The sequence below is a fragment of the Leptonychotes weddellii genome, chromosome 1 (genome assembly GCF_054177405.1).
Source record: "Leptonychotes weddellii isolate Sample4059 chromosome 1, ASM5417740v2, whole genome shotgun sequence".
Taxonomy (NCBI): Eukaryota; Metazoa; Chordata; class Mammalia; order Carnivora; family Phocidae; genus Leptonychotes; species Leptonychotes weddellii.
The window spans coordinates 3,038,190-3,059,989 of record NC_138369.1 but is presented as its reverse complement, the minus strand read 5'-3'; the positions used below and the strand labels follow the sequence as shown (position 1 = coordinate 3,059,989).

Below are 21,800 nucleotides of genomic sequence, written 5' to 3'. Positions count from 1 at the left end.
GGCTGGTGGCCGACGCCACCAGGAGCCACCAGCCAGCACAGCAGGGGCACGTGGACTCAAGGATTTCCCAACAAGTGCCAGGGAGCCCCAACTTCGGCAGCCAATGGACTTCTGCCCAGTGGAAGGTGGCTCCGCCTAAGTCCAAGGGCTCCAGCCAATTTCCCACGGGGCAGTAGGTGTGGCCGTGGCCTGGACAAGAGCTGCCACCAGCCCCGGGCGGGGCCCCAAGGTGACCGACGCATGGGGCTGTTGAGTGCCACGCCTCCAGGCACTCTCGGGAGGGAGGGGTTCTCCTGGTCTGGAGGCAGGTGGTCGTGTCCCGCCTGCTGTCCACCGTAGGATGTTCGGAAACGGCTGGCATCAGCCACAGTGACCCCCCCCCAGCACAGGGCGGGGCGTGCTCTAAGTACAGGGTCTCGCCCTTGTGAGGAAAATAGGTCTAGCTGCACACACGAAACATTCCTGGAAAATAACCTAAGTCCTCTGGCTGTCATAAGCCTGGATCTGTCCCTTATATCCCAGGAGGTGGCTCCTTCCAAGTGAGGTCAGAGAGGCCGGAGAAACGGCGTGTTATAAGGACACAATGTCAAGGTCGGAACTCTGTCAAATGAGCTGATGATGGTTCCAGACCTATTCAAATGGTCTGATCCAGCCTCCAAAACAGAGACCCCAAACCAAGGAGCTGGGTGTGAGTGAGTGACAGGGAAGAGGGCCCACGAGGAGCCCAGACGGAAGCTTCTGGAACTTCCACCCCAAGGCCTGGAGGAAAAGGTGGGGGCTGTAGCCTCCCCCCCGGACTCCCTCTCTCCTTCCCCCCGGGGTGGCACTGAGCCCTTCACCCAAGCACTCCAGAAGATGTGGGATCCAAAAGAAGGACAACAAGTTAAAGTGGTCACTGTCCCAGAACATGAGAGGTGGGGCTGGAAGCCCAATTCACGGATGTGGAAACCAAGGCTGGTGGCGAGAGAGTAACTCTGAAGTCCTTGACTGAAGATTTGGTAGAAGCCACAGATTACAGGTTGTCTGGAGTTGGGAGTAACCAGCGCCCCGAACAGGAACGGACCACCGCAGGCAGCCCCCCACCCAGCAATCCCCCCACCGTGAGATGTGCCTCTGTCACTGAGGAGTACATTTCTTTCTCGGGTTTCGTGAAATGGCTTCGCACGGACTGTGCTCTTGTGTCTGCCTCTGTCCCTTCTTGCTCCTAAAGGGAGCCGCGCTGTGTAGATGTATTGCTGGGTGCTTCCCCGTCCTCTGCTGACAGACCGTGGGCTGTTTCTGGAGTGGGGCTCTGGTGAGTGTTCGAGAACGCATTGGGGCCCATCTACTTGCAGACACATGCCTGCATTCCTGCAGGGTCTCCTGGCGGTGGCACATCGGGTTCCCGAGAACCTGCACAGCAGTTTTCTGCGACGGTCCCCCCATTCAGCATCCACGCTGCTGGTGGTGGGGAGTCCCCATCGCTTTCCTCCTCGCCGGCGCTTGGGGGTGTTCCGCCAGGTGGGCCCAGGATCTCGTGGTTTCGATCCCCTTTCTCTGAGGCCTACGACGCCTGGGTCTGCATCCCTTTTGCAGGGACCCCCTTTTGCAAAGTGTCTCCTTCTGCCCCCATTTATCAGGTTGTTCACCTTTCTACTGTAGCTTTGTAGGAGTTCTCAGGCTTGCTAATCTTTGTTTATTCCTCCAGAGAGATGAGCAGGAATTGCTGGATTCATTTAAGTCACCAAGAAGAAGTCAGACCCTGAGGGGGTGGGGGCGTGGGGGATGGGGGGGGCGGAAGACTTCCAAAAGCCAACCACGGAGTCAAAAATCAGTCAAAACTGACACAGCCTGGAGAAAAGCCAGTCCTTAAGAACATGATATTTTTCTTTTCAAGTAATGAATTGTACCAATCAAGGGAAGTCAGTGTGCATTAAGTTATATTTTAAAATTCCTGTCCAAGTGACAGGCGTGTGGGGGATGAAGCCCATGCACAGCAGGAGACTGGGGTGGGGAGAGAACACTCAGTGTCCCAGAGGCGCCAGCAACCCCACCCCCACCCCCGGCCACAGCAAGGATTCTCTGGGCTGGCTCCGTGCACCGGGCTGTGTGAAATGGGTGGTAAATACAATTAAAATTAAAATGTAGGGATTTTTTTTTTCTTTGAAAACGTAATTACTCATTTTCTTATCCTTTTTGAGCTGACCTTGGACAGCATCATCCAGCTCTCCCACGGAGCTGGCTTGCCTGCTCCCCTCCCTCCCTCCCTCCCTCCACCAGGGTACTGCAGGCACGAGGCCTGGCATGAGTGGGGAGTCTCCCGGGCACGCTGCGGGGTCCCCGCGGGGCCAGCTCTGAGAGCCTGGGTGTGAGGGGAGGTGCCTCCGGCCCCCCACTCGGGCAGACCACAGTGCCTCGCCTTCCCGCACGACCCCTCCATAAACCAAGGCCTAGAACTGATGTGCTCAGGCCGGCAAGGAGATGATGCTCCTGTCACAAAACCGACATCCTGGTGGCTTCGTCTCAAGCCCACGGTGTCCATCCTCCGTGTCACCGCCGTCCACATTATCCCGACAATAAATTAGAAGGCACTTGGGATGATGGATAGGCCGTGTGGCAAAGTCATAAGCAGAGCAAGGAACGCCAGCCCACACGCCAGTCATGGAGGAAGCCTGAATTCAGCTGCTTCCCCCAGCGCTCGCAGGATAAATGAGGAAGTCCATGGCAGATTACAGAAATACACACTTTTAATTATTAAAAAGCTCTGCTATTGATCTGCTTTTTCTTCTAGAAGTAAATACCATTACAAAGATTTATAAGTGGAGCGTGGGAGTCACTCCCCCCGGGGCTGCCAGGAATTCAGATGAGGGGACCCACATGGACCCGGACGGGGCATTCATCTGGAGCCTAACGCTGCTCCCTGCTCACTGCTGGCCCAGCCTCGGCCTTCGCCCCGCAGGCCCGTGGGCAGCTGAGGGCCGGGCTGGTGGCAGGGGAGCACGGCCTCTGAGAGCCAGCTGCCCCAGGGCCAGGAGGCCACCGCCTTCGGGTGCTTTCAGGCATTTCGTGCACCAAGCACAGTGCCGTGCGGAGAGTGACGCAGGGGAGGGGACACCTCTGACCGGCCCCTCTCTCGCTCTCTCTCTAGGAAGCACCGCCTGGGAGAACGCTCTCCACAACCCACAGGAAAGCAAGTCCTTCTCACTCCTGGGAGCAATGCCGTGTCTGTCCGTGAGGTTCCTGGTAACCGGCGGTGTTCAAATCACAAGACGAGGAGAGGAGACGGAGGCATGGAAACCTGCATTTCTCAGGGCAGAACGTGCCGCGCTCTGATGGACGAGCCCGACAGCGAGAGCGAATCCCCGATCTGAGCACTAATGCTGTGGGCGATGTGATTGAAATGTCAGAAGCAATTTCCAACTCACTGACACTCCTAGCAAGAGTGCGGCATGAGGATCTGATTGCAGAACTTGCTCCCGTACCCGACAAATGCTCTTGTATGGAGACCCTCAGGAACCAGAATCCCAGGAGGGGCCTCCTCTCCCTGGCCTGCCATCACTACCCAGCCCAGAGTCTGCTCGGGCCTCTCCGGAAGATTCTGGGCACATCCCTCTGGTCCAGACCACCCTGGGGACACAGGCCTAGACCTTCCCATCCAGGAGGCTTGTCTGCAGGGAAAGGCTTGCCTGCGGTGGATACCTGCCGAGCCCCACCCCAGGGCAGAGCCCCCAATGAAGGCCCAGACCTGGGTGCTGGCCTTCCACCCCCCACCCCCCCACCCTGACTGCCCAGCTTCAGGCCTCATTCATCACAGCCTTTCCCAGGGACAAGCGGAGCACTCCCTGGACCAGCAAACTGAATGAGTTCACAGTCTCCACGCTGTGGGAGAGCCAGATATTTCATTTCTAAACAGGTATTCATTCTCGCAAAGGACGTCTGCAGTGGGCCATGGGGTGCACCCAGAGATCAGGACGAAGCGGGGGGCGGAGGGGCCTGCCCAGTTGTCCTGTGGCTTCCTGGGAAGTTGGCAGTAGCTACCCATCCACTGCAACCCAACCCTGTAGGACCCTGAGGGCGGGGGGGGGGGGCAGCCAACAGGCACACAGGGCAGGGGACTGAGCGTGGGAGTGGGAGTTATGTAAGGCAAGACCCCACCCAACTCTCCCCTCTTCCATCCTCACTCCCCACCACAGTAGAGCTGGAGGCTGACTGCCCAGCCAACCTGCCCTCCCCCCTGGCTTGCCAGTGTTCTAGAACCTTCTGCAGGCTTAAGAAGCCAGCTTCCTGGGACATTGGTGGTCCCCTCGGCCGGGGCCCCAGCAGCCCCTACGTACCCGGCTGAACGGGATCCCATACTTCTTGAGGATGATGGGCGAGATGAGGGTCATCTTGTGCCGCAGGAAGGCATCACAGCCCTGGGAGCTCCCGGGGAAGAACCCTGGAGCAGAAAAGATGGGCATCAGTCTGGCGGGCCAGAGCTGAGCAGGCCTCTTTTGGGCAGCATTCGCCTCCCATCAGGCCTGCGGCTCCAAGGGAACAAAATGCACAGGACCCTGCCGCTTAGTGAGCCCAGAGCCAAGGGTGGGCCAGGGCCATCTGTGCAACAAAGTGTACCCCCAAAGTCACAGATGGGGTGTAGGCCAGGGCACAGCTGCACAGAACTCCCCTCTGAGCACCCCCCACATAAAACCCGCCACGTGGCATGCGCCCAGTCGCTCAGCCAAGGCAATGGTGCAGCCGGGGAGACGGGACACGGGAGCAGATGCTCTCAACCCAGGGAGCCGTGAGCAGTGCCCCCCCCCCCACAACCAAGTCTGCAGCAAAGAGGGAGGGGGCCCCCTATGTGGGCACGGGCTCCCCTGGGCTCTTCCCACACGTGGTCCCCACGGCAGGCGGAGGCGGAGGCTCCGCCTTCCAACTGACCGTCCGAGGCCCATGGTGTGCTGGGAAAGGGGCAGAGCAGCCTGGGCCAGGCCTGACCATCTGCTACACACAAGGTGGTTCACGTTCAGCTATGCTTCCTGTCTCACGGCATATACCACATAAGTCATTTAAAACAATGTTCGTCAAGTGCACGGAAGGCAGACCATCAGCTCTACTTGCTCAGAAAATGTGTTTCACTAACTCACTCACTGGCTGAAGCTCCCACCAATGACATGTAGGTCTTGAGGTTAAAGAAAAGCCCCGGGATTCCATGCAAAGGTGCTGGGCTCCTCACCCGAACCGTCACCGAGAGGCGGCCAAGAAGGGCTGCCTCACAAACTCGGCAAGGTCTGGGATGTGCCACAGCAGCAGCTCCCTCCAGGACTGACCCCCAGGAACAACCGGCCTGGGGACCCTCCCGGGGGCCGACCCAGACCGTGGACACCCCCGACGGGTGGCCAGTTAGAGGGCACACTCGCGTGTGTATGGATGTGCTGTGTACAGACACAGGGCCTCACCCACACACCTGCTGGTGGCGGGGGGGGGGGGGGGCTTCTAAGCGACAGTGTTGGGGGTGGGGGCTGGGAAGCCCGCCGGCAAGGACACGACTGTAACTGTGAGGTTCTAGAAAGTGCGAGGGATTACTGAATCCAACGACTTTCCTCGGTGCTAAAAGTGTTTCAATTAGAGTTATAGCCCCTGCTGCCCGGCCCGCGGCCTCTCTGCAGTCCCTCTTTTTAATGCACAGTTTAAGTGGCTCTCATTAAAGTTCTAATAAAGGCGCACATTTCAAGTGATTAGTACCAATAATGCGCCAACACATTAATGCTCTCTCCGTGGGCTCCACGACTCTCCCAGCGAGCCCATTTGGAGCTCAGCTATTCATTTTCCATATTCATCGCAAACTCATTCCATCCATCTCAATAATGGAGTCTGTGACGCATGTCCCCCAAAAAGTTTGGAAGGGACACGGAGGAGGGCAGTGACTCACTTGCCCTAGAACCTCTCCCATCCTCCCTCTGAGGAGGGGCGCAGGGGAAGCATGAGGCCAGCCCTCCCACCAACGCCACACCTTCCCACCCTCCCCCAGGGCAGACAGCCCTGGTCCCCGTGCCGAGGAGTGACTTAATGAGTCCACACTGATCACGAAGCAACGATGAGGTGGCCCCCACAGGCCTCTAGCTCCTGGCTCCTCCTCTCCCAGCACCCCGCCCCCCGAACCTCCCGCATGTGCCCAGAAAGCAAACCAGGCCAGATCTAGGGACAGCAGGGCCTCGGGGACAGGAAGGACGTGGGGAGCAGGCCCAGCTCCAGGGAGAGTAGCCATGGCCCCAAAGAATCCCGGGTCTAGCTTTTCTAGGTGGCACTCAGATCATCCAAGACTTTTCTTTTCTGATAGAACAGGCACAGAGAGGAAGAACACGCTGGGCGCGGCTAACTGCAAAATCCCAGGGGACACGAAGCAGAGACGTAGACAAGGGAGGGTGATGCCAGCCCTGTGGTCACCAGAGAGCACCCGGGTGGACCATTCAGTGGCGCTTTCACCCATGGCTGTGTAGGGGAGAGAAGCTCAACAGTGGTCCCCCAAGATGTCCACGTCCTGCTCCCCAGAACCTGGGACTATGTTCTCTTCCGAGTGGCAGGGGCTCCACAGATGGGATTAAGTGCAGGACCCTGAGATGGGGGCCCCAGTGTCACCACAGGGTCTCCATGGGAGCGAGGCAGAGGGAGGCCATGTGACCACAGACCCGGCCACAGGCTGGAGCCAGTGCCTCTGGAGGCCGGGACGGGTGGGAAAGCCTGCCCTGAGCCACAGGAGGAGCCAGGCCAGCCCATGCCTGGGTTTAGCCCAGCGAGGCCCATGTTGGACTCCTGACCTCCAAACACGAGGGAATGAGCCTGGGGGGTTAATTTGGGCTCTTTTAGGACAGTTTCAGGTTCACAGCGGAAACAGAGAGAATCACGCTGTTTGGAGCCACTGACTCCATGGTGATTTGTGACAGTGGCAACAGGAAAAGAAAACAACGGGGAAAAATATTTTTTAACTTATATTTTGAAATTAGTATTTGTAGTCTAAATTTGCATTTTAAAAAAATACGGTGGGAAAACATTTTAATTTGGTTTTTATTTTAGATCTTGATAAATAAGAGAAATCGCTCTTTGCTAGGACCGTGACTGGCATTTCCACGGTGAGAAGCATGCTCCTGATAGTGGGGTTCAGCCCTGCCCGTGAAGACAGAGTCCGGGTTTCCAACAGAAAGGTGAACACGACAACAGGGCCTGCCTCGGGGCTGGGCAAGCCTGGGCCTGGGGGTCTGGCCCCACTCTCTGACAAGCCTCCCCCTGTCCTCATCCTCGGGGAAGCTGTGTGTAGCAGCCGTTTGCTGAACAGATGGGCAACTCTGGGGGCAGCTAGGACGGGAGGCCCATTTTCCAGAAAGCTCCACCATTTCCATCTCCAAAGTCAACACGGGCAGGGGAAGAGCACGGTGGGCATTCTTTAGGGGAAGGCATGAGGAAGGGACAAAGGACAGCAGCAGGACATGAGGGAGGCTGCACCAACACTGAGTGATGGCTTCTGGAAGATTTCATGGCTGCCAGGGGAGAGGGCTCAGGCTGCCTGTCACCGCCACCCAGAGGGTCAGGGTGATCGGATGGGCCCCTGCACTGTCCCAGCAGCTCCTGAACAACGGGGCCGGCTCCCCAACCACCCCGCCAGCCTGGGGGCTGCCTGCCAGTGAGGGCCAGACTCCTTGGGCCAGCGGGGTCTCTTCACATTGTCCCAGGCGCTTACAGCCACCTGGCGTCAGAACAGAGAGCAGGGCACTGTGATGGGGAGCAATGTGGGAACCCCACCAGCCCCTCTGTCGGGGTGGTCGGGGGCCTCAGCGTCACCCAGTTGGGGGTCTGGCTTGTCTCCAAGGATCCTACGTCCTGAGGGTCTGCCTTTACCCCAAGTGGTCAGTGCCTCCTCTCCAGACACAGCCTGGGACCCTCCCTGACAAATCCCCTCAGCCCAAGAGACCCCTGAGGGGCTGCTGGAGGGGATGTCTGCAGAGGGAGCCCAGGGACACAGCCCGCGCACACACAAGCAGACAGCCTGCGGTCACCATGCAGCTGCGGGGCACAATCACTGGACTGCTCGTTTTCCAGACTAAACGCAGACTGTAAGACCTAGAGGAGGGTGTGATGCGGCACCAGGCGCCGGGAGGAAGACAAAAGAACGTGGCTGCCCTCTCCGGCCCGCGGGAGCCTGCAGTCACATCTGGCAGCTCCGTGCTAACAACCCGGGAAAAACAGAGTTGAAAGCAATGGCATCCTGTGCATCGTTCACAATGTGACAAATCCCATGGGGGGGGGGGTGGCACAGCAATCTGATCACGAGTGGGAAAGGAAATGGAAAAATCAGACAGTGACATCTTCCGGCACGCCATCACACCCAGAGATGGAAACTCGCACAAAGAGGGAGACCCAGGACCACGGGGCTGCCGCCCCCACCCCCCGGCGCCTGCCCACCCGCAGCCCAGCCCCCAGCCCAGGGGCGCGGACACCTACCGATGGCCAGCCGCTCCAGGCGCTTGCCGTGCTCAGGCGGGATGGCGTACCTACGAGAGAAGGGAGGCACGTCAGACGCGACGTCGTGTGGCCACCACGCATCTGAGGGGCCCCGGGGCTGCGGCCACGGCCTCAGAGCAGAACTGAGCCGCAGCCACCGTGGGTGTTGTGAGAAGGGTAAAGGACAGCGGGGAGGCTGTCAGGGCAGGGACTCACACGGAAGGCCACGGTCTGGGGCCCCCACAGGCTGTGATGGCCTTCCCGGATGCCAGGCTGGACATGCTTCCCACTCAGTGGCACTTAACGTTTACTCCATGAGGCTTAAAAAGCAAAACCTAAAAAAGCAAGCACTGGACTGGAGCTGCAGGGGAGGGGCCGGAGGGGGGGCGGAGAGGAGACCGGGGAGCCCCCCCCCGCCCCCCTTGGCAGTCCCCTTGCCTCCCACTCCCCCAGCCCCGGGAGCCACCCGGGAAGAAGCCTCAGCAATGAGAAACACTTCATTTGTCACCACTGCCTAAGTTTTATTTTTACACATTTTACATTTGAAAGATTCCTGAGGCTCCGTCATAAATAAGAAAGATGGAAAGTGAAAGTTTGCAAACAGATGAAGCCAGAGTGACATCCGCTAACACTGTGTGCGGAAGTCGGCGTGCTGGGATGGCGGGGACTCTCTCCCGACGGGGACAGCCTGGGCACGGGGTGCCGAGGGGCCCCACCCAGCTGACACACCACCCCGGACTGGGCAGGATGAAAACCTCCGTGTTCAGGCACAGGCGGGCAGAACTGGCGTGTGGGTCCGTAACACCACCAAGCTATAAGCACGGGCCGTCTGTCTGTCCTAAGAAGGACGGGGCACAGTAAAGACTGTCTACACAGCTACTAGAGCATACCCGAGTCCCATCCGGGAGAAACTCCAGGGCTGCGCTTCCCGCCCAGGGGTGACCCTGCCGCCAGGGGACACGGGGCCATGTCTGGGGACATCTGCGGTTGTCACGAGCACAGGACAAGGTGCTCCTGGCACGGAGGGGGTGGAGCCGGGGATGCTGCTCAGCCCCCACAGCACCCAGGGACGCCGCGCAATGACCCACCCCACGTCCACAGTGCCGAGGGGAAAGACCCTGCGCCAGCACACCTCACATTCTAGAACGAGTCAGACATGGGGGCGCATGGTGCAGCAAGCCCTCCACCCTCCCTCACAGTGCGGGAGGCAGGATAGAAATAGCCCAGGACATGGAAGCCGGCCCAGGCTCTGCAGCTGGCTCAGTCCATTCCAATCGAGAGGGTTATTATTGCTTTTTAATAAAATAAAAGGGGGCAGGGCCAAAAGATAAGGCAGTCTCTAATCTACCAGGATAAAAATAATTAATTTCTGGGCACACCCGCAGGGCCCTGGAGGAGATGGCCCTGCACCTTCGATTCTGTTGTCGGCGGAGAATTTTCCACTGTCTGGACAAAGATGAGGTGACTCTTCTTTAAACAGCCTTTTATCACTTACATAAGGATGATAAAAGTTAATCCCAATCCAAAGCACCTTTGTGGGATTAACGTCCCCCCCAAACAAGGAAATGAAACGTTCCGGTCCTTCTGGGAAGATGCCGGAGGATGGGAGCAACTAATTTATGGCTCCAAGGCTGTGATGATTAATGCAATATCCCCAGTCTACAATGCTGCTTTCACTTAATTACCGCCTGTAATTGGGAGTTGTAAAGATAAGATTAATTGAATCTGGTGGATGTTAAAAGTTTAATATGTTGGAACGTGGCTCCTCTGTTATCAGAAAGTACAGACTGCAGGACGCTGGGCCGAGCGTTCAGAAGAGCGGCCCCTGGAGGGATTATAAAGCATGGGTGGACAGGAAGCCGACAGCCACAGGGACTTCTGGCTCCAACCGCCAAGGGAAAGCTGCCCTCCCACCACTCGGAACAACCCAGCGACAGCCTCAGGGTGCCGAGAAGCCCCAACGCCAGGGATGTGCCCCCCAGCCCACACCCCCGCCCCCGCAGGGGCCTTGGTAAGAGGCAAGCCTCAGATCTCAGCGGAAGGCAAGCAGAACTGGGGCGTGGGTCCTTCTGACACACAGCTCTGAGCGAGCTCGGACCGCCTGCCCAAAGAGGGGGGTCAGTGAAGGCTCCGTCTGTACGGCTCCTTCCGACGGCTGCGAACCCTGTGGGCTGTAGGTTCCCATGGAGCCCTCTCTCCATGCCACGGCCCTCTGGGTGCCCTGGGAGGCCCCCCGCAATGGGGGCCCAGGTGAGCTGGCTACAGAAGTAGCTAGCCTCCCAACAGGGACGGACATTTGGTCCTGGAGAAAAGTCCCCCCAGGCCCCAAGAGGCCCCCACAGCAGAGCCTCGTCATCCTGGTCACAGCCGCATCCCGCGTCCCGCCACCTGGAGGGGGCATCCCTGACTCTCGGGCCTGGCTCGGGGAGGAAAGAGGGACACGCAGCCATCTGGGTGGGGCATGTCTGCTCACCAACCCCCGAGGCAGGAGCAGCTGTCTGGCCATCAGCGAGCGAGCTCTCAGGGCCATAAAACAGAGTTGGCTTTATTGGTCACCGACATGGGAGAAATTTGTCTCGCTCCCCAGGACCTCCGTCCCCATCACAGGGTCAAACTTCACGGCCAAAATCAATCCACTTGGCCGGCCTGCAAACCCCTCTGGACATGGAGCCCCAGTCGGCCGGTGACAAAGGGTTCTTGCATGGTTTCCTCGGACAGTCTCCCCAGGTGCTCTGGTCCAGTCCACTCCGGGTGGCCAGCAGGAGGCCTACCCCTGGCCCCTCTCGCCACTCTCGCTCAACCCCAGAGCCCTCTCAGAACTTCCACTGGCTCTCCCCATCCCTCTCTCAGCCAGTGTCAGGAAACCCCTCCGGCAAGGCTGGCTTCCCCTCGCAAGCTGCTGCGCATCGGCCCTGATGTCGTCCCCTTGGTCCAACAGCGCAACACCTCCCCCAGGGCCAGCCACGTCCCACCCCAAGACGGCACCTGGCAACACGCTCCTCCCCCAGGCTTGGGCTTGGGTCTGAGGCCCCAGCACCCAAGTCACGGTGGAAGAATCTGGAGAAGCTGGATAAAGGAAGTGGGCAGGACAATCTCCAGAACCTGGTGAGCCGTGAGAAGGCTAGCAGACTGGAGGCTTCAGAGAGCAGAACCAGAAATGCAGGAGTGCAGGGGCGGGGTGGGGTTGTCCTGGGGAAGGCTGCAGAAGGAATGGCCACCTGTGAGGGAATCGCTCGGACTCCTTGCTTGCAGCAGTCTGAGGGACACAGAATGTGTCCCGGTCCTGAAGCGGGCCGGGCAGGAGTCTGGAACTTTCTACAAAGTGTCCCGCTTGGGGTCTTTATCTCTATGTTTCACCAGCCCTTCCCCTTCTGCATGTTCTCTCTGCTTTTGAACGTTCTACACTATGTACTTCTGGGCAACACTAAACCAGAAAGTCCTGGAAGTCGGCACTGTCGGAACGGTATCCCTGGCAACCACTCCAGGTGACCCTGCAGAAGCTGCAGCAGGACCAGATAGGCTCCATAATTCCCGGTTTAATGCCGTGGAATTGCCCAGAAGGCCGACAGAGCCAGATTCAGGCATCATTTGCCAGACGCCCTTTTTGGAAAGGCAGTTGTCTGCAGACATCAGGGGCCTCGGGTAGAAAATAAAACAGTTTTAGATTAGGAATAAGGTACATGGGAGGCAACAGGAGACCCCAGGCCCCGGGCCCCCCAGGTGAGAATACAAGACGTGCGAGGCACAGTGGTTGAAAGACTGCTACTGTCCAGCCATTTCACGGTCCAAACGACCGGCCAACCAGAAGGAACATGCTTCAGGCGTGATGGTGAGCTGCCAGACCCGCACCCAGACACCGAGTTCCTGAAGGAAGTGACACCCAGGTCTGGGGAGGGACCAGATGGGCCACTCCAGGACGGTGGGCGTCCCCCAGCCTTCCCTGTGTTTCCTGCTCCTTCATTTACACTTTGAGGTACTCGGAGGGAATGCAACCCCCCCCAATCACGGCCACCCCAAGAAGCCAAAGCTGAAACCCGCAAACCTGCCCACAAGGCCGGGTCCAGAGCGGTGAGCAATCACATCCGAGCCCTGCAGCCCGACACACAGGGGGGTCTGACCTGTCTACAAGTGCAGCCTGGACGCTAGAGAGGTACACCATCCGGCCCACCCCGTGTTCCTGCTGTAACACTGAGGCCAGAGGGCGAGAGGTCTCGCCAGCCCTGCGGAGGCCAGGCCTGAGCCCAAGCTGGTGGCAGAGCCGTCTTGGGGACACTGCGTGGCCCCAGACGTCAGGAGGCTTCTGCCTGCTTGGGTCACAACAGACTCGGGGGCCTAATATATTCCAGGGCTTGTGACGCCAGGCAGGTGGCGGGTGCTTGGGTGGGCGGAGGCCTCAGCCTGGCAGCCGGGCGGCTCTTGGGGCCGGACAGGGCTGGGTAATTAAAAGGAGAGGCGTCCTCTGCAGCCTGCACTGCTTGCGGGCCAAGGGACAGGCCACCGCCATTTTACTGACTCACCGGCCGGGGAGAGTCTTCTTGTCTGCCGGGGAAGATGCTATTAATAGTGTCATTTTCTTGGTGTTTTGTTTATTCCCCCGGACTGGCTTGATGGATGTGAATAATTACCAGACTATAAAAGCCAGCAAATGTGCTATTTTCTATCGCTCTAAATCATCAAACAAATAAAGTGTGAAACAGCATTTTTGAATATAATTTTCCCCTCTAATGGCTTAGAATTATTATCAAGAACAATGAAAATAAATAAGCAAATGCCTTGTGAGTTAAAAATTAAATGAGTGTGTCATGAAGAGGAACACAGACCATCTTGGAGAGCAGGGACCTGCTCAGGAGCCGTTAGTTACAATGATGATGAGCAGCAAGGCTTTGGGCCGTGCAGGCCCCCTTCCAGCCAGAGGCGTGAGTGCCCGCGGCCGCCTGGCCCGGGACGGAGTGGCAGGATGCCTTGGACGAGGGTACTGGGGTGCCTGCAGCATGGCCAGCTGACCCCCATCAGCCCCGGGATCCTGAGTGTTGTTGCCCCACACGGCCCCCATGGGGACAGCCACAGGGAACCTCAGAAAGGCTGCCGGGGGGGCGGCCTCTGCCTCTCCTCTCCCGGGCCATGGACCAGCGATGCCAGAGGGATTGCTGACTCTCAGACCACCAAGAAAACCCACGCTCATGGGGCAAAGGATGAGCAACGTGAGACTCCGGCGGAAGGAATCCCACCCACCCCCACGAAGCCCAGGGGCTGTGCCGGCGGGCCACCCCTCATCTTTTCGGACGTGCTGGCTGCCCCAGGCTTCAGGGCCCCGTTACAGGTGGACTCAGGTCCCTTGCCAGGAGAGCAGCACTTCCACGGTACGTTTTCCTGCCTGCTGCAAGGGTAACAAGACTTGCTGGGGGCAAGGCTCTCAAATCCCCAACCACCCTTCTCACGAGGCCCCTCAGCCCCTCCTGGGGCCCCCGCATGGAATTGTCTTGCTCGGAGTCAAGACGTGCAACACCGTGACACTTTTTTCCCCCCCAAGACTCATGCGACTCTCTGCCGGTGACAATCGCCAAGTCTGACAGCTTCCACTGTACGCGGCTCCCGGCGATCAGGTGCCATGATGAGAAGGCTCATCTCCCTGGCCTTCCTCTCTGTTGAAGAACACATGCCAAGAGCAGGGGTCCAGCCAGGAGCACTTTGGAAATGTCAGCTCAGCCTGACGCGTGTTGGAGGGTGAGGAAGCTAATTTCACACTGTGTGCACAAGGCCTGGGCAGACAGGCCCCTGGCCGTTTAACATGCTATAATTACGGAAACAGAAACAAGAAGGCAGAGGCTACTGGAAGTGCTGAGACCATGTGTCAAGTTGGAGACCACCTGGCATGAGCCAGCCGCCCACACAAGCCCAGGGCTCCCATGTGCTGGGCATGCAGAAAAGCCGTTATTGCTGCAATCTTCAAACACAAAGCCCCGTATCGGCCCATACAGCCAGCACCCGCTCTAGCCACACGTTGGCTGGACAGTTCCAGCACACGGCCCCGTGGTCTGGGCGGGCCAAGCAGAACGACCTAGTCAAGCAATGGGCTGCCCCACAAGCCTCCCAGCTGCCGGGGCACCATCTCTGAGCTGGTTAGTGGAGCAGGAGGGCCCAGAGGAACACAGTCACGAGTGGTCACCCCTCATCTGGTGACCACTGAGACAAGCCATATCAACTGGATCTACTGAAATGTCCAAGCACATCAGGTGACTTCTGTGTCCAGCATTTCATGCATGGCAGGTAAGTTATGCCTCGATAAATCTATTAACAAGGCCCCAGCCCTGTGGACATGGGAGCAATGAGTCAGTCCCTGCCCCAGTTTCTGGGCTCAGTGCCAGAGATGCACCTGGCCCTTCAGTGTCTTCTAGGCCTTGAACCAAGGCATCCACCAGGTTAATATGAGCCCGGTCAGGGGAACCAGAAACCTACAGATAACCCCTCTGGAAAAGGCACCAGGCCCTGGTGGTTTTACTGAGAGCACCAAAAAACCGTCACGCTAAAGGGCTGTGCCCACTTATGCACATGGTTACCAAACAGACAAGGAGATCAGATGCTACTGAACTCCTTCTATGAATCTGGCATATTTTTGAATGAATGAAGGAATGAATGAATGGGAAACCCTGTCACCAACACAGAACAAAGACACACAGGAAAATGATAGGCCAGTCTCACATAGCTGCAAAGTCCTAAGTAAAATCTTAGAAAATCAGACACCAAAGTGTATTATAAGACCAAGAGGGTCTTGTCATCCCCAGGGTTGCAAAAACAGTCCCACAAATAGAACTCTATGTAAAACAGCAAGCCATTCAGTATAAAAGTTCTTAGCCGGGTGCCTGGGTGGCTCAGTTGGTTAAGTGACTGCCTTCGGCTCAGGTCATGATCCTGGAGTCCTGGGATCGAGTCCCACGTCGGGCTCCCTGCTCAGCAGGGAGTGTGCTTCTCCCTCTGACCCTACCCCCTCTTGGGCTCTCTCTCTCACTCTCTCTCTCTCAAATAAATAAATAAAATCTTTAAAAGAAAAAAAAATTTTTAAATAAAAGTTCTTAGCCAACTAGCCTAGGAGGGACCTCCCCATGGTCATGGTTCATGATGAGGCAGGAGAGGCATTCTGGAAAGTCGGAAACAAGGAAAGCCACCCATTATGACAGCACTCATCAGTGCCATACTGAAGATGCTAGCCACTGTCATAGCTCAAGAAAAAAGATAAAAAGACAATAACAATTAGAAGGGAAGAGACAAACTCTTTTATTAAAGCACGGGGACAGGAGGACCCATGGGCAGAAAGATGTGCTGCCAAAGTGACAAACTCTTTTATAAACAACACAATGTTCAACCTGGGAAAGCTAAGAACAAGCTGGTAAACAACAGAATGAAGCATTCCAGTAAGGAAGCAGAACGATCGGCGTGCGGACAGCCTGACGTCCTCTGCACCAGAAAGACATTCACAGCAGGCCATGAAACCCACTAGGGTAGACCCTGCCCTTGTCTGTGGTCCAGAAGCAGGAGCTCCTCCCCACAAAGGAGGTCAAACATAAACCTGGGCGTGTGCCCACCACTGACAGAATCACAGAGTCTGACCTGGGAGAACCGATGCGCATCTCAGCGAAGCTGGCGCTGCTGGGTAACGTGACCACTCAGAGCCTCTGACCAGAGCAGGAGGGCCACAAACGCGTATCAGAATGTCCCCTCCCCCATGAGCCAGTCCTTCAGTGAACGAGGTAAGGGGACCACCTCGTGATCTGACACCAGCTCCGACTGACCTCATGACACAAGCGCTCACTATCCTGGGCGTGAGCAGGGCGGCCTTATCACGATGGTGGAGTGTGAAAGAAGCACTAACAATGGTCACACCGGGTGGCACGGGTCAACTGGGGCGGATGGTCACCCCACACCCCAGTCTGGAGAAATAAAACGTTAGAAAAAGCATCCAGCAGACAGACTTGCCTTTAAACCATGAGCGAAGAGGTGCAAAGACCTGCAAAGATGGAGAGCCTGGGGTCCCTGTGCCCACTGGGATGGGAGGAGGAAGAGCCGTCACCAGCCCAGTCTACCTGGAAGGGGAGAGACACCAGGACCCCGTCCCAGACACTCAGGAGAGAAACCAGAGTGCATTTCCAAGTCCCTCCGGCCCAGGGGGACTCCTGTGCAGCAAGCTCAGCCGGGACCACAGAGCCCCCTCTGTGAGTGGGCAGCCGGAACTGTCTGACAGCAAATGGACGGCTGCCCAATTTCTATCAAGAAATCCCATCTTAACTCCCAAGGAACCTCATTCTGCGGAGAGGCAGCCTCCCTCATTTGTCCCGGTGCTGGGGTCCCTTGATGCAGCGAATACAAACACTTGCTGGGGACACAGGACCGGCCAAGGCCCAGGGTGGCTTGTTCCCAGAAAAGAGCCTTATTGAGCCACGGCGGTTTTATCTTTAATGGATCGTTTTACGGGACAATAGGCAATGGAATTCAGTAGCTGGCACAAGCAGCGTCAAGGATTTCAAATAATGACGTTTCTACTGAAACACACACAGGAGATAAACAGCGAAAACAGGGAGTCTCCGATGGGATGACCGTGGCGAGGATGCCAAATGGACGGGCCTACTGGACGGAGACAAAGGGGTGCTGGCCCAGCACGGCCCCATGGGAACCGCGGATGCGGAGGCGCTGGGCCCGGTTCACACGTGGCCAGCCCACGTTAATTAAGAAAGAGACTTTACAAGGCCAGTGGTGTCGAGCCTGCCATTAAATGCCGAACTGGAGGCATCCGATCCCAAGCCCCGGTTTATTTTAGACCTGTGAATTATTTTTGTTATAGGACGGGACTGAAAATGCCAAGTCACATGTGTGCTTGTTTTTGATGTTTTTGAAATGGTGGTGGGGGGGGGGGGGACTTCTGAGGTGAGGCTTCCAAAGGCAGGCACCGAGGACAGAGCATCCAGACACGGGGCCGCCATGGAGCACCTCGGTCTCCCCCTCGTAGAACTGGCCTGAATTTCTGCTCATAAAGCATGCCGGAGGCAGCCTCCCGCCGCGCCCACACCCATGGCCCACGGGCCACCTGCTCCGGCCCCCAAGCTCCTCGGGCGGCGGCAGCGTGGGCTGGAGCGGGGATGCCCCTGGAGGTGCCTGTGTTGAAACATGCAGGCTGTGTGAGTGGGAAGGAAGAGGGATGGGTCCGTGAGAGCACGAGAGCTCGGAAGGGATGGGGCTGGTGGCTCAGGAGCCCAAGATGGCAGTTCCCTTTCGTCTGCAGCCCAGAGGAATTGGATAGGCCAGGGTCAGCTACCCCAACTCGTAGCAGCACAGGCCCAGGACACAGCAATAAGCTGGTTGGGGCCTGGGAAGGTGGCTGGGAGTCCAGCTCTCTCCACTGGCTGAGAGCAGCCAGGAGGACATCTTCAACTGGGGGGAGGCTCAGGTCTACTAAAGTGATTTCCCATGTCCTGGACACGTCGGCGTTCACTGTCACACACACACACCCACGGACAGCAAGGCCTACTGACCCTCGTGTGGACACACGCTAACAGTGAGGGCCCCTGGGTGTCTCCAACTTGCCCTCTTAACCACGGGGCTGGCTTTGGAGAGTACGCGGGTTACACCATCTTTATCAACAGATGCCCAGGGGCTCCAGCTTGCACGTGTCAGACCAGGTGAGTCTCAGCCTACTGTCCAGGAGGCCAAGGCCACAGGGCACTCGGGGTCACTGGCGCTTCGGGGAGGGTTAAGCTCACACCTGGGCTGAGTTGGCTCAGCTCAGCATCAGGCTGGAGAGAGCAGGCAGACCGAGCCTCCAGGGGAGGCCACTGAAGGAGGGCCGCTAACAGGTCTCGTTCTCGCAACGCGAGCACCACCCGGCCCAGCCCATGCCTGCCCCGCTCCGTCTGAAGGCCGCAAGGCCTCTGCTACTGTGCCAACATGAAGGGGGAGCCCATTCACAGCCAGGTTTTTAAGCAAAGTTGACAAAGACTCGTTCTCTCTCTCTCCTCACAGATTTGCAGGCATCTCCCTTCAGAGAAGCTGAAATCTGCCGACAGCAACCTCACTAGCATGAGAGAAATTTGCCATGGAAACTAGACCCTGCACGCACACCCCGAATCTCTGATGGCTCGTCTACAGTACCAGGCGGTGCGGGGAGCGACCCTGGCCAGGCTGGCCCCAGCTCGGCAGCGGGAGGAGGGGTCCCCACCACCAGCCGCAGACTCGGCGGCTCAGTCAGCTCCTGATCCAAACGCTGCCAGGTGGGAGAGTCTCAGGATGGGAATTCATGCTCAGTGACGACATTTCGAACAAAAGAACCAACAGTTTCTTAGAGGGCTGGGCAGAGAGAGGACTCCAGCTACTGGCCTAGCACTCCGGCCTGGGAGAAGGAGCTCGGGGTGCCCTACAGCCAAATCCCTGCATCTCTTAATCTACGCTGGTGCACGTTACCACTCTGAACAAAGGACTCCAAAAAAGTGAAGGGCCATCTGCTCCTGCCAGACCAAGCCGGTGGGGTGGTGGGACAGGCCAGTGATGTCTGTGTCTGCGAGCGGCAGGGAGACAGAGGATGATGACGCCCAGTGGAGCAGAAGGGCGCTAGCCTGACCTGCTGGCCCCGGGCCCGCCTTCCCAGCTGATGCATCCTCTTGCTGGGATGTGGTGAGGGGAGGAACTCATCCACCACCAACCAGCCAGTCCCACAGTCCCATGCCCCTGGCCTGGCTGCCCACCCTCCCGCTACGCCCCTCTCCACAGGCTGCCCGACTCCATCTCTTCCCCCAGGTCTCAGCCCTCTGGGCTTGCCTGACCCCGTCTGGGGGTGCCTGGCCACCACCCAGCCTGGCCCTGCTCTGGGGGTGTGGGGCCACACCGTGAGCTCCCATCCTGACAGGTGCCATCAGTCCTGGCGTGGTTCATGCCAGACCCAGAGTGGGCACTCCACTGGGCCAGGAGCTGACCCACAAAACCACCTCTGTTCGGCACCCACCCCTCTCCCTTCCCCCGCCTCCGACCTGTAGCTGGACAGTGTTTGCCGGGCTCCCAGCTGTAAATGCGGCCATGTGATCAGGCACCGGCCAGTAAGAGGCGAGCGGAAGCCTGGGGCGCTGCCTCCTGTGTCTACCCATCAAAGTTTCTGGAACACGTCCCCCTCTTGCCCCACCTGGACACCCAGGGTGACCTCCGCTGAAGCCACGCGCTTAAAATGGCAGAACGGTGCCCGAATCCCTGTCTCCGTCTCCCACGGGAACCTACCAGCTTCGATTTCAGCTCAGAGGGGCTTGACTCAGGGACCGTTCTGGGGACTCCGTAAGAGAAGAGTCCTCTCCCTCCCACACCTTCAAGTCCAGGCCACCTCTGCCACCTGGGACACACCCTGACCCCAAGGCTGAGCGGCCGCCCCCCCAACCCGAAGGGCAGGGTGGAGCAGTGGCAGGGCCCCCACCCCCCCCGCCCCTCCCCCCGCCCCGAGCTCCGCAGCCCCGAGCAGGTGTCCAACCAGCCTGTGCCTCACCTGTGCGGGGGGGCGGCGTGGGGCTGCAACAAGCACCCCTGTGGCCCCTACTGTCAGGATTTCTCAATGTGTCCCCACGTGCAGTAACGGACTGCGTACACAAGCATCAGGTAAAAATGCTAAAGTGGCGTACGCAGCTGGCCCAACGCAGAAACAGCCCAAACGCCCATCACCCGTGAACAGATGAACAGATGGAGGCAGAGTCGTACAGCGGAAAACCCTACAGCCACAGAAATAAATCAGCTCCTGCCACATGGAACGGGGTGCGTCTTCCTCCCCAACTCCCAGTACAAACGCAAGGTACAAATAAGTCTGTTTGTATGGCGCTCGAATCCAGCCACCACTCAGCCACATCACCCAGGGCCACAGACACACGTAGGAAAAGGACCCACAGAAGCAGCCACATGAGTACGATCGAGTCAGGAGGAGAAGAGGCAGAAGGACGGTAGTCAGCTCTGGGTGGGGAGGGGGCTGCGGAGGAAGGGGCATGGGGTGGGCGGGGGGAGGTTCGTTTCCCAACACTGTCGGGATTACGCAGGGGTTGACTCCAATAAACGGTACATAAATACATATCTTTGGGGCATGTACATATTTTGCACATTCTGTGCACTGAGCTATAGTTTGCAACAAAGGCGTTATGACAGACACCGTTCTCAGATGCCCCTAAGACGCCTGGCCCCTGCTCGTAGTGACTCGAACATTTTCTTGTGCTGCTGTGAGGGGTTTTTGCTGTAATAACTAAGGTCCCACATCAGGACACCCTGATATAGGGAGATTACCCTGGGTGGGCCTGACCTAAGCAGGTGAGCCCTCAAAAGCGGGGGGTGGGGGCCCCCCTTCAAGTCCGCGGTGCCAGTGGGAGGGGATCCCAGGTAGGGCTGAGGATGGAGGGGGGCACATGGCAAGGCTTGAGTGACCTCTAGATGCCGACAGCAGCCCAGGGCTGGCAGCCAGCAAGGACGTGGGACCTCACTCCTACCACTGCAAGGAACAGAACTCTGCCAACGACCCAGACAGGACCGGAGGTGGGCCTTCCCCGGGGCCCGCCGACACCTCGATTCCAGCCTCTGAGAGCCTCAACTGAGGAGCTGGCTGGCCCAGGCCTCAGTTCTGCCCTACAGAACCGAGAGCAAATAAATGCAGACCACATGCCCGCTGGTTGGTCATGCAGCAAGAGAAAACCAAAACCACCTCTGCTCAAGGTTAGGAGAAAAGAAACACATCAAAACTCTCTGACAGAAGGGTGCCAGGACGCTCACATCCGTCCACTGTGTGCACTGGGTGCAAGGCTGCTCTGTTCACTTTTCTCTTCCCTTTTCTGATAGTGGAAGTTTCTTTTGTTTTTTTGTTTTTTAAGAGTACACTTCAAATAGAACAGCACAGAAACTGGGAAGAGTTACTTTGCAGGGGAGACACCTGACCACCCACCTCAGCCAGGGGACCGAGGCCAACGTCCGCAATCACAAGCCGTGGTGATGGCACCCCCCCGCTGAGATAGCATCAGGAGAAGGGCCTTTGACTCAGGGGTTCTCCTCCCCAAACCCAAACCCCCAGTCTCACCATGAGAAAAACCCCAGACAAATTCAAGGAAGGGGCTTCCTACAAAACCCCTTCCCCGTCCTCTGCACCACTGTCAAGGAGCATCAAATACCAGGGAAGTCTGAGAAACTGTCCCAGCCCGGAGGAGCCCAAGGAGACATGACAACTCTGTGTCACATGGGAGCCTGGGACGGAAAAGGGGCATTGGGGGAAACAGAAAATCGGAATAAATTGTGGACTTTGCTTACTGAGAATGTACTGACGTGGGTCCGTTAACTGCAGCAGGGTCCTGGCC

At 57.9% G+C, this 21,800-nt stretch overlaps 1 protein-coding gene across 1 annotated transcript in view; it reads right to left on the bottom strand.

Moving 5' to 3' along the window:
* KDM4B (lysine demethylase 4B) overlaps positions 1 to 21,800 on the bottom strand; it is a 132,122-nt gene that overhangs the window by 45,120 nt on the left and 65,202 nt on the right. The window contains 2 exon segments of the mRNA XM_081803684.1: positions 4,314 to 4,417; positions 8,458 to 8,507. Of these exon segments, the coding sequence (XP_081659810.1) occupies positions 4,314 to 4,417; positions 8,458 to 8,507 (154 nt within the window).